At 49.2% G+C, this 12,410-nt stretch overlaps 1 protein-coding gene across 1 annotated transcript; it reads right to left on the reverse strand.

The window, feature by feature from the left end:
- Window positions 1-2,606: 2,606 nt before the first annotated feature.
- Window positions 2,607-3,257, reverse strand: LOC145396817 (uncharacterized). The gene has a single exon (XM_080270103.1). The coding sequence runs from the start codon at window positions 3,255-3,257 to the stop codon at window positions 2,607-2,609; it is 651 nt and encodes a 216-aa protein (XP_080126229.1).
- Between the last annotated feature and the right edge of the window lie 9,153 nt (window positions 3,258-12,410).

A 12,410-nucleotide genomic window follows, 5' to 3' on the forward strand; every position in this document is an offset into this window, starting at 1 on the left:
TCTGGTGGTCTGTGGGAGGTGGTGGGGTGTTGTGTCTGGCGCGGGGTCCGAGGAATGTAGAGGGGGTGAGGTGTCGGGGGTGAGGTGTCAGGGGTGAGGGTGCGGGTCTGGTGGTGGTGGTGGTCTGTGGGAGAGCGTGAGGTGTGGTGTCTGCAGTAGGGTTCGAGGAATGTGGAGGGGGTGAGGTGTCAGGGGGTGGGGGTGTGGGGCTGGTCAGGATGGTGCTGGTGGTGGTCTGTGGGAAAGGGTGAGGTGTGGTGTCTGCTGTAGGGTTCAAGGAATGTGGAGGGGGTGAGCTGTCAGGGGAAGGAGGTGCAGAGCATAGGGTGTCGGTGGTTCGGGGTGTGCGGGGTGGGGTGGGTATTGGAGGGAAGTAATTAACAAAGGGTATTGAGGTCGGGGTGCTATGGGGGTGTGCGATGGTGTTGTGATGAGATGGGGTGGTCTGGGTTGTGGGCTTTGTGCTGTGTGGTCGTGTGTCTGAGTCCTGATTGTGTGTGTGAGTTGTGGTTGGGGGGAATGCGGCATGAGACATGGTTTGACCCGGTTGTGTGATGTCGTGTAGAGCTGTCCCTCCTTGTTGATGGTAATAAGCTTGTCTGTTCGTGACACAACCGGGTATGGGCCGTCGTAAGGGCGCTGTAGTGAGGCAGGGGGCATCCCTGTTCTGACGAGGATGTGTCCGGTGGTGTCTAGGGTTGTAGGGGTATAGGTTGGCTTGGGTTGTGGTGGTCGGGGTGGGTTGGGTGCAAGGGAGCGCAACGCTTGCTGTAGTGTTGGCAAGAATGACAGCGCCTGTGTACCTGAGTATGGTGGCGAGAACTGGCCTGGCAAATGGAGGTCCTCGTCATATGTCAGCTCTGCTGGTGAGTTGTACATGTCCTCTTTGTCCGTTGTAGGCAGTGTGAGGAGAACGATGGGCAAAGCGGCCACCCAATCGGGCGGATGATGCTGTGCTTGCAGGGCTTCCTTGAGGCGTCAGTGGAACCACTCTACCATCCCATTTGATTGTGGATGATAGGCTGTGGTGCAATGCCATGTAGTGCCCAGGAAACATAGTAAGTCTTGCCAGGCATGAGATTCAAATTGGACCCCTTGATTGGTGATGACAGTATGAGGGGCATCGAAACAGGAAACCCAGGATGAGAAGAAATGGTATGCCACCTGTTCGGCTGTGGAGTCGATCATGGGTGTTGCTTCGACCCACCTGGTAGCCCTGTCGAAGCAGGTGAGTATATACCTGTTTCCCCTGGGAGCTGGCAGCAGTTCGACGATGTCCACGTACACCATGTGAAAATGCTGGGTGGGTGTAGGCAGGGTGGCCAGGGGTGTCTTGGTGTGTCGGTGCACCTTTGACGTTTGACATGAGAGGCATGTTTTTGTCCACTAAGTGATGTCACATCTCATCCCAGGCCACACCGCCCGGCGGCTGATAAGGCTATGTGTGCCTCGAATTCCTGGGTGGGCCAAGGTGTAATAGTGCTGAAACACCTGTTGGCGGAACAGCCAGGGACTGTATGGCCTCGCTGGCCCACACGATATATCACACCATAGTTTGAACGAGGAATCTGGGATGTCCAACTGCTGGAGTTGCAGGGATATGGTGCTTTGTAACAGCTGGTGTAGCTCCTCGTCATCTTCCTGAGCTGCTGCCAGAGCTGAGTGGCTGACTGGGAAGGCCATAGGAGTGATCAGAGCTACGCCTCAGGACAGGGTGTCTGCAATGGCATCGTCTTCACCTTATATGTGTCGGATGTCTCTTGCTGAAGAATGCTATAGGCGTTGTTACCCCGACAATATCTTGCTGAAGGATGGCACCCATGGCTTCTGCAGAGGCATCAGTGGTGAGCGTTGTGGGAGTGTTCGGTGCAGGGTGGGCGAGACAGGGCAGTTTGGCGATAAGACTCTTGAGGGTGTTGAACGCTGCCACAGGCATCCAGTCCAAAGGTCTCTTACACCACTTTTTAGTTCTATGGAGCAGATCATTCAGGGAGGCCAAGATGGATGCAGCTTGGTGGATGAACCTGTGGTAGTAGTTCACCATGCCGAGAAATTCCTGAAGCTTGCGGGGAGTGCTAGGGTGCAGGAATTCCTTGATCGCCTCCATCTTCTGCAGGAGTGGTGTTATACCCGTGGCAGACACCCTGTGACCCAGGAAATCAAGCTAAGGTGCCCCGAGGAAGCATTTGGAAGGATGGATGTGCAAGCTATATTCCTGTAGGCGAGAGAAGAGGATACACAGATGTTCACCATGCTGTTCATGTGATGACGATGCTGTCAGGATGTCATCAATGTACACCATGATGAAATCGAGGCCTCTGGTTACCTGGTCCATGAATCGCTGGAAGGTCTGTACCGCATTCCTGAGGCCGAAATTCATTCTAAGGTATTCAAAGAGGCCGAAGGGCGTGGTTACGGCCGTTTTGGGAATGTCTTGAGCTGCTACTGGGATCTGATGGAAAGCCCTTACCAGATCGATCTTTGAGAAGATCAATTTCCCATGTAGTTTATTTTGAAAATCCTGGATATGTGGGATTGGGTATCTGTCAGGGATTGTCATTCCATTGAGTGCTCTGTAGTCCCCACACGCCGTCCATTCACCTTCCTCAGCCTTTGGTACCATATGGAGGGGGGGATGCCCAGCAGCTAGAGGATGGGTGGATGATGGCCTCTTCCAACATGATCCTGAACTCTTTCATTGCCACCTGCCGGCGCTCTGGGGGGAGGTGGCGTAGGAGGACGAAACATGATGGGCCAGAGGTAACAATGCAGTGTTCCACTCCGTGATTCGTGCGGGCTCGCTGAGGCGTGTGTGACGTGAGGAGGGGAAACTGCTGAAGGATTGAGTCATAGGCGGAATCTTGTTGAAAGTGCGTAATGAGGGGAAGGTTAGAGACAAACCGCAATGCTGGAATGTTGGAATTCGATGGCCTGTGGAACAGAAGGCTGCGTTTGGTGTCCACCAGGATGTCGTTTGCCTCTAGGAAGTCCACATCCAGGATCGGTTGAGAGACGTCGGCAATGACAAATGGCCATGTGAGTATCGTACCAGGCGTGAGGGCTAAGTGGCGCGTTTGATTACCGTATGTGACAATAGGTGAACCATTTGCTGCTATGAGGTCGAAAGCAGGGTGATTTCCTGGGGGCTGGCCTGGGGCTGGGGGGATGATACTGCAGGCAGCGTCTGTGTCAACTAGGTACTGAGTCCCCATCAGGTAGTCCCTCACCCAAAGCAATGCCTGATCCCGAGGTAACATTGCCGTGGGGCACTGCTGGTACCTGGCGTGTTTGAATAATGCACTCAAGTTTGAGCGTGAGGGGTTTGGGGGTCATCACTGGCGGTTTTTGCGGGTAATGAGGGCAGGAGACACTACAGAGACTGTCTCCCACGGGTGCTGTTTCCCGAGAAGATGCACAGGTGGGGGATGCAGTGCCTTGCTTCCTGACCAAAACGCCTATGATAGATGCACAACGCAAAGCCAGTAAAACTACCAGGTCTCTTCACCCAGTGGTAATACGCAGATGTGGTGACGTCACGGTGTGGAGGACTGTCTCCTCCCATTTTTCTCTCCACTCCCCCCATTCAGCCCCCAGCCTCAGCTGGGGGGTGAGTGGAGGACGCTGCTCTTGTGACAGCTATGGGAGAGATAGAAACAGACATACAGTGACTCCAAGTCTTTTTTTTTTTTTATCTGTTCAGTACCGTGTCAGCTTTTATTATTTTGTTCTAGTTATTATCAGATGAATTTACCCAGATTAGAAAGAGACTGTGGAGTGAAAGGGGTAGTGGAGTTAACTAAAGTATAATGAGAATGATGTAATGGTGACGAAGAGTTAATGGAACTCTTTATAATGCTCTCAGAATTCTTTCATCTTCCTTCACTCCCTTGAATAATCATGTATTCCATGTTTTAATATAATTAACTGGAGCATGGAAGCTGAAGTTAGGGTATATAATTTGCCTCCTTAAACAGACCTGAGAGAAAGGGGGAGAGACAGGAAAGGGGGGGTCTGTAAATAGCCTACCTACTGGAATGCACATCAGGTGGAACAGTAAAGATGATTGCTAAGCTTACCATTTAAAATTACCTAGGTATGGGTGGGAGATGAAACAGTTTATATTGTGGAAAAATACGCACATTAGAAACTCGCTTGACCAGTTACTCTTTTTTTGTCAAATTTTGCTGAATTAACGCATGATTGATTGATTATTCATTATATTTAAATGGTATACTCCTCAAATATATACATGCACAGCAATGCACACTAAAGCTATCACAGAACATATAATGAAACAATTTATCACTGTTTATCACTGTCTGGCAACTCCTCTCAGGTATCCACACCGTGACAACACGCGCGAGCTGAACACAAATTTACCCTTATATGACAAGACCTGGTAGTGTTATTGGCCTTGGCACAACTTATATTCGTTCAAGGAGAGGTTCGCACTGGGGGGTTGGGTATTGATAGCACTGGGAAGTGTGTTCAGAGACGCACTGGGGTGGTGGTGGGGAAAACACGGAGGGGTTCACTGTGGGACATATTCTGGGAGACACTGGGGTTAGTGGCTGTGAGGTGGTTATGAGTATTTTCCAGTTGCATAAGTTTCTCTGTGACTTGTTCAAACATGGTACAAACTTCAGATATTTGTGGACTTTTCTCATTCACTGCACTAATATTGCCTTGGGAAACTGAACTAACACCACTTCCTTTCTGTACTCTGGTATGCCGTTTGGTGCGGGCACTTTGTAAAATACACACCGCCGCCGCCGGACAGACCACCCCACCACCCCCTACCCCACTGTCGAGCCGCAGCCCCACCACCACCCCAGGAGGACACCATGGCAGGCCAGGTCAGGGTGAGACTGACCCAGAGCGAGAAGGGCGCCAGGGCACCCCTACCTTAAATTCCATCTTCCGCTCAACCGACCCAACGACAACCATGCAGGAAGAAGAGATGACCCTGCGAGCGGAGCAGCCTTCACCAGGTTCGGGGTGGGACTGCTCCAGATACAGTCCAGACAACACCGTGGTAACGGCCATCGTATGTGCCAGGGAGGGAGCGGCCATCGTACGACCCCTCAGTTGTTTCCCCCTGCAGCGCTGCTACAATGGCCATTGTACGTGTGGGGGAAGGAACGGCCACTGTACGTCCTTCAGCTACAGCCACATCTGGAGACAGCCTCGGAGCATCAGCTACTGAGCACACACTGACTGGCAAAGGAAAGAGAAGTGGAGCCGCGACAATGGCCATCGTATGTGTTGCGGAAGGAGCGGCCATCGTACACCCCTCATCCACTTCCTCCTCCTCCTACGGGAGTAACACCGTGGTAACGGCCATCGTACGTACCGGGGAAGGAGCGGCCACCATACACTGTTCATTTACTTCCTGTCGGGCAGGCAGAGCCGCGGTAACGTCCATCATATGTACTGGGGAGGGAGCAGCCACTGTACGCACCTCATCTGCCTCTTCCTCCTTCGGGAGCAGCACCGCCACAACGGCCATCGTATGTGTGGGGGAAGGAGCGGCCACCATACGCCCTTCAGCTGCTGTCCTTAGGAACTCTGGAACTGCCACAATGCCCATCGTACGTGTGGGGTAAGGAGCGGCCACAGTACGCCCTTCATCCGTAGTTCCTAGGGCTCTCCCAGAGGGGAAGATCCCTTGCGCGGCCAGCTCACCATCTCTCGGCTGCATGGGACGCCCTTCTCTCTCTCCCTCCAGGTGTGGTTCCCCGGAGGTGCTGCCGTTCCAAGAGTGGTGGCGTGGTTCTGTCCCGGTCCTGCAGCCTACCCCTAGATGACACCGGCCCCTGATGGACGCCCGGCAGAAGAGGTGCCGCAGTTCATTCCTGACGGCGCCTCACTCTGTAGGCGACCGCAGCACCCGGACCCCCAGGGCCAGTCAGCAGGCCCCCGAGCAGGGCAGCCTGGGCCCCTCTCTCCCACGGCCCTCTGCCCAGAGTAAGAGGCAGCAGACCTGTCTCCTGAAGTTGTTTGGCCCCAGCCCCGAGGGCCACCTACCAGGTCGAGGCCCCCAGATAGGAGGGCCTCCCTGCACGCCACCAACGAGGCCCCAGCACGGGGGCCACCTATCAGGTCAAGGCCCCCAGACGGAAGGGCCTCCCTGCACCCCTCTGTCGAAGCAGGCACCGGGCAACGACGCCACTGGGGGTGGTCCATTGCCTCCTGCAGGAGGGCTCCCCAGTAGGACCCCCTCCCACGCCCGGGCACCACCTCTGTTAGCCCAGGAACCGAGGGCATAGTGGCGACTTCAACGCATCTCCTACGTCGCGCCTAAGTCTAAACCCCAGAGGCAGGAGTGAAAGTGACAGTGATACAGAGAGGACGATAGTATAAAGTGACACACAGTATACGTGAATGCCCAGGCAGAAAGTAAGGGTCAGTGAGCATGGACAATAAGACGACCGCATGTAAGGAAACATTGTGTCTATACCAGTGGCGTACCAAAAGGAAACAAAACCAGTGCTTTTTTTTTTCTGGCCTATCAACCATTGGGGCTGAAGCCCTTGGTCATTAAGGCCGTATATATATATGTATATACATATAAACATATATACATATATATATATACAAACACATATACATACATACATACACACACACACACTTCCATGCATACATACAGACACATTTTCATGCAAACTTATATATATAATAATTTTTATTTTATTTATTTTTTGTATTTCTATTTTCTTAATTATTTCTTGGTTTTATATTTTTTATACCTTATATTATAAAGAAAAACCTAATCTAAAGACCCTAAAACTAATCACCTAACAGACAAATCGCTAACCTATACTAAATCCTACAGAGACAAATAGCTAGACCTACACTAATGATAAAAATACCTCGACTAACAGAACACCATCGACTGCAGATATGTAATGCCTTTCTACATTACATACCTGCACTCATCACCTGGTGACTGTCAGTCGAGGCACAACCTAATATAGAGGACATCAATATATGAAAGGGAACCAGACGAGTCAAGAACATTTCCATATACATCAGCTGTCGGCTTAAGCAAGATGTTATAATGTATTCACATAATATGTACAAAAGTGAAGAACCTCGTCCAACAGACCACCATCGACTGCAAGTGCCCAATACCATTCTGTATTGCACACTTGCACTCATCAGCTGGTGACTGTCAGTCGAGGAACGGGGTTTAATGTAGGGGACATCTATATTAGAAATAGATCAGTGGGTGGAGGAACTATTTCAAATAGGTCAACTGTCACCCCTAATTAATAGTACAATATATACATATTTACAGACGATAAAAACAAAAACCGTATAGTAAAAAAGTCACATCACTCTGATCAGTCCGGTCTCTCTCAAGAAAGCCATCAATTTATCAGCCATAACAATACCCCCATCACCCAAGATGGTGGAAAGGGTAAAGGGGACGTCTCCTGTGCCGCAGTAATTTATAAGTGAGGTGCATTCACGAATAAATCGCCGACAGCTCAGGATGATATGATTGATAGGTAACACCGCATCACAGATGTCACAGTGCGGTGGGAATCGTTTTTCCAAATGGGGTTTCATGTGCATAAGCATGGTGGCATTAAGCCGTAATCGCCCAACACTTTTTCTTCCAGGCTACTGGGACTGTTGGCAGTGGCCCAGTCGCCCAGGTACGGCTTACACGTTCTGGTCCACTGACCTTGCCATAGAAGATTTATTGATTTCTTTCCGAGAGAGAGACTCGACCGTTGATCACGAGGAGCGTCCCAAGTCTCCTCGAGCTCTACAGCCGACTTTGCAAGTAAGTCAGCCTGCTCATTGCCATAGATACGACAATGACCAGGCACCCAGATCAGCGTGAATGACTTGTTGCATTAATGCAACTTATTAACGATGCGGCCCTGGATCTCGTGAGAGTCCGCATCACAAGATGCAATTGCCTGAAGGGCTGATTTTGAATCTGAAAATATGACAAATGAGTCATGCATAGAATTGAGAGCACAGTCTATGGCTTTGTCAATAGCAAAAGCTCGGAGGTAAACACATATGTATGAGTCGGCAACTGATACTTGAGGGCACATTCAGTCGACCATACACTTGACTCACACATTCACTCGACTTGGAACCATCGGTGTACAATTGGTGGGACCCCAAGTGATGCACGATGATGTTACGAAACAAGTGGTGGACCTCCGCCTCCGCCGCCTTGGCCTTTGGTGCTGGGAGCCATGATACATCAACGGTAAAGCCGGGTGGCTCCCAAGGCGCTATATTTTTTAACACCAACTTGTCACAGTCACTGAGGTCCACATCAAGCTCCTGAGTCAGTAAGTGGAGGCGAACGGCAAGTGGCCAACGCACCCCCCGCAGAAGGTGGTGGTATTGATGCAGGGGGGGTACAGGCCACATTGCCGATATTACTTTTCCTAAATGTTCGTAGTCCATAGGACAAGGCCAGGTGGTCATGACGAATACGGAGGGGAGGCACATTCGCCTCCACTTCGATATGAGCTACACAGGTACACCGGACGGCTCCAATACACAATCGCAAACATTTATTCTGCAACATATCCAATCCTTTCAGCGTGGCATCAGATGCCGAGCCATACACCTGTGCACCATAGTCTAGCTTTGAACGAATAAGGACTTATACACCATTAATAAAGATTTTCTGTCGGCACCCCAGGTAGTACCCGCTAGGTACTTGAGGACAATTAAAGGTTTATCACAACGAGCAATCAAATTATTAACTTGAATTTTGAAGTTCAAACGATGATCAAAATGTATTCCCAAAAACTTTACAGAATTTTGAAAAGGTACCGCCTGATTATCCAAAGTTAAGCACAAATTAGGTACGTTACGATTAATGAAGACTATAGCGGCACACTTAGGGACAGAAAACTTAAATCCCCACTGGAAGGCCCATTGATGGACGGAGTCAAGGGCTGCTTGAATCCGTCCAGCCGAAAATTGTGCATTATGGGAAGAGTGCCATATTGCGCAATCGTCAGCTTAGAGCGAGTATTTAAGATTCCCCGGGAAGGGAGCTGATGACAGAATATCATTGATCATAATGTTAAATAAAGTAGAACTAAGCACACTTCCCTGCAACACCTCGTTTTCCTGGATAAATATATCCGATGTTACGTTACAGGGCAATTTCAGAGATAAAGTTCTGTCCCTTAAGAAATATGAAATGAAAATAGGCAAATTACCTCTTAAACCATAAGCATAGAGCTTCATTAGTATACCGTGTCGTGATGTCATGTCATAGGCTTTATGGATGTCCAAGAACACCCCTATCATGAATTCTTTATTGGCAATCACCTCTAAAATACAATGCGCCAAATTCATTAAATGATCTAGTGAACTTCTGTATTTTCGGAAGCCACATTGTTGATCATTTAACAAGTTCTTCAACTCTAAAACAAAAAGAAGCCTATTATTAACCATGCGTTCCATGACCTTACATAGACAAGAAGCCAACACAGTAGGAATAAATGAAGTGGGATTCATAAGATGACCAGCCTCTTTGCGTATCAGTATGACGGGCGCAAAGTGCCATGAGTTTGGGAACGTTCGAGACGCCCAAATCTCATTGTACAATGCTAAGATCTTAATCAGGTTGTCCTGATTAAGATGCTGGATCATACCGTATGTGATGGTATCTGGTCCAGGGCTGGTGTCCTTACAGGATTTAAGGGCAGGGAGCAGTTCATCTAGCGTAAACTCTTGGTTGTATGGGGAGTCTACGTCTTCTGTGGCAGTCTATTAATTGTAGCTCAGCCGTGCGTTTATGATGCTGGAAACACAGGTCATAAATGGCTGAGCTCCTTACGAGGGAAAAACTCCTGGTGAGGATGTTAACAACGTCCACGGGCTCGTCATAGACGGTGTTATTCACCTGCAGGGTGGTGATAGGGAAGTATGGGCCTTTATTATTTAATATTCTTAAGGTGGACCAGACTTTACTTAATGGTGTTGTAAGAGTCACCGTGGACACAAAGTACCGCCAGGAGTCACGTTTGGCCCTTCTTATTATTCTCCTTGCCTCAGCCCGTGCCTGTTTGTATGTAATAAAATTTTTCTCAGTGGGCTGACTATCAAAAATCCTGTATCTCCTATTGTGTTTTCTTAATGCTCGTCGGCAATCCGGAGTCCACCAATGTGCTCTGTGCTTCGCATGAACTGTAGAAGTCTTGGGAATAGCAGCCTCAGCTGCATGTTATATGGATTGGGTTAAATTTTCGACCTTAACATCTATGGTCTCCCCAGATATATCTAAATTGGCGATCCTTGAGAAGGATCCCCAAACTGCTTTCTTATAGTTAAATTTTGGAGATGGAGGGTCTGAAACGATGTTGCATGTATAAGAAAGACAGATGGGTAAATGATCACTTCCCAAGGAGTCGTCAAAAGGGTCCCATGTGAAATCTTGATGTATACCAGGGGAGGCCAAAGATAAGTCAATGGCCGAAAAGTTACCAGTACAATCATCTACATGAGTTGCTCTACCATCGTTCAGAAGACAGAGGTTGGACTGTAGTATTAGGTCGGCTACTTGTTCCCCACGACTATCGATCCTCAAGCTACCCCATTGATAGTGATGGGCGTTAAAATCGCCCAACACTAACTTATTCCCAGGAAAATGGTCAACTAGTGAATTTAAAGTATCACTATCAATGGGGCCGTGTGGAGGACAGTACAAAGAGCAAATAGACAGATACGTGTTATTAAATTTTACTCTGCACGCGACAGCTTCCAGAGTAGAATTTAGAATCACTTCCGTTTGTGGGTGTGATTTGTGTGTGTATATGGCAACTCCATGACCTTCATATCTTCTATACGAGTGATAGTGTTTGAACTGTGGAGGATCAGGATGATCCTCCAGGCGCGTCTCCTGTAAACAAACAACGTCTGGCCAATGTAGTGAAAGCAAGATTGCTATAGTTTGTAATTTATTCCTAAGACCCATACAATTCCACTGTAGCACAGTGACTACGAAGTGCGGCTAGAGGCTGTCGTTTGTCTACGTGCACAGCAAGAGGCCATCGCCGGAATCCCGTATGAAGGGCAACTTGTAGGCAAGAAGTGGCTAGAGGCCATCTCCTGTCTACAGGTGCGGCTAGAGGCCATTGCTGGTGTCGTGCCCTCTGAGGCTACTGCAGAAGGAAAGGGGACGTACCCTTCTCTCCCCTCGTGTAGCTGGAGGCCGTCACGGGTTCTGTAGGGTGGGGGGTTAGGCAGCATTGTGGCTAGAGGCTGTCTCAAGGGCGCGGCTAGAGGCCATCGCTTTGTTAGGGTGCGGCAAGAGGCCATTGTTTTGTTAGGGCATGGCTAGAGGCCATTGCTTTAGCTGAGCAGCTAGAGGTCATCTCTTTGTTTGAGCAGCTAGAGGCCATCTCCTTGTTTGACAGGCTAGGAGCCGTCTCTTTGTTTGAGTGGCTAGAGGCTGTCTCTTGGGTGCTGCCTGGAGGGAATACTTCAGCTCCACCCCTATCCTGATACAGGTCGGGTTGGTGGAAGGGTAATGCTCCTGGGCAGAGGTGTTCATGCTAAGCGCATTCCAGTGAGTAGGGGCGTTCAGCTACCTGGGACTTGTGCCCATATTTCATGGACATTCTGCTCGCTCCATCTACCCCTCCGTTGTCGCCTCCTGGGGGTGTCGTGGTGTTGTCAGGTGTCATTATTTCAGTAAGGTAATATACGTGAGGAACTGCTTAGCCCGTGTTTGAGACCTATCCCTTGTCTGCATGCTCTAGCCAGGTCCAGAATAAAAGAGCCCAAGGTCCATGCCTGTATCTGAGCCCAAGAAGTCGGGCACAGAATACGCTGCATAACATATTTGAATAAAGCGTGTGCAGTTAGCAAAAGGAGATTACCTTCAGGACAAGAGGATGAGAAAAAGGCCGAATATAAGAGAGAAGTGGAGGAACGATTGGGTAAATATGAATTGGAGCAGATCGGGGATGTGAAAGGTGTGTGCAATATATTCACAGAAGAAATATGTGCAGCATGTGAGGTGGTGTGTGGGGTGAAGAGAAGACGGAGGGGGGTGCAAGGAACAGCACGGTGGAATGATGAGGTGAGGCAGGCTGTGGCACAAAAGAAGAAAGCATACAATGAATGGATGAGAAATAGGGGAGTGGAAGAAGTTGAGAGGCAGAAGAGAGAGCTATATGTAGAAAGGAAGCAAGAGGTCAAAAGATTAGTGAGAGAGTAAGAAGAGAGTGGATGAGGAATTTGGAAGGAATTTGAGTGTAAAGCGGAGGGACTGTAAGAGAATGTTCTGGAAAGAGATGAAGGGAGTAATACAGGGTTGAAGTGAAGTTAGCAGGGGAGTAAAAGATAAAAATGGTAGATTACTAGCGGACAGGGGAGAAAAAGTGAGCAGATGGAGCAAACACTTTAAG

The sequence above is a fragment of the Coenobita brevimanus genome, chromosome 39, assembly GCF_032717465.1.
Source record: "Coenobita brevimanus isolate Jiangsu-jjx chromosome 39, ASM3271746v2, whole genome shotgun sequence".
NCBI lineage: Eukaryota > Metazoa > Arthropoda > Malacostraca > Decapoda > Coenobitidae > Coenobita > Coenobita brevimanus.

Excerpts from the sequence above, each read along its gene's own strand:
- LOC145396817 (XM_080270103.1), bottom strand. The coding sequence starts at position 3,257 with ATGTTACCTCGGGATCAGGCATTGCTTTGGGTGAGGGACTACCTGATG.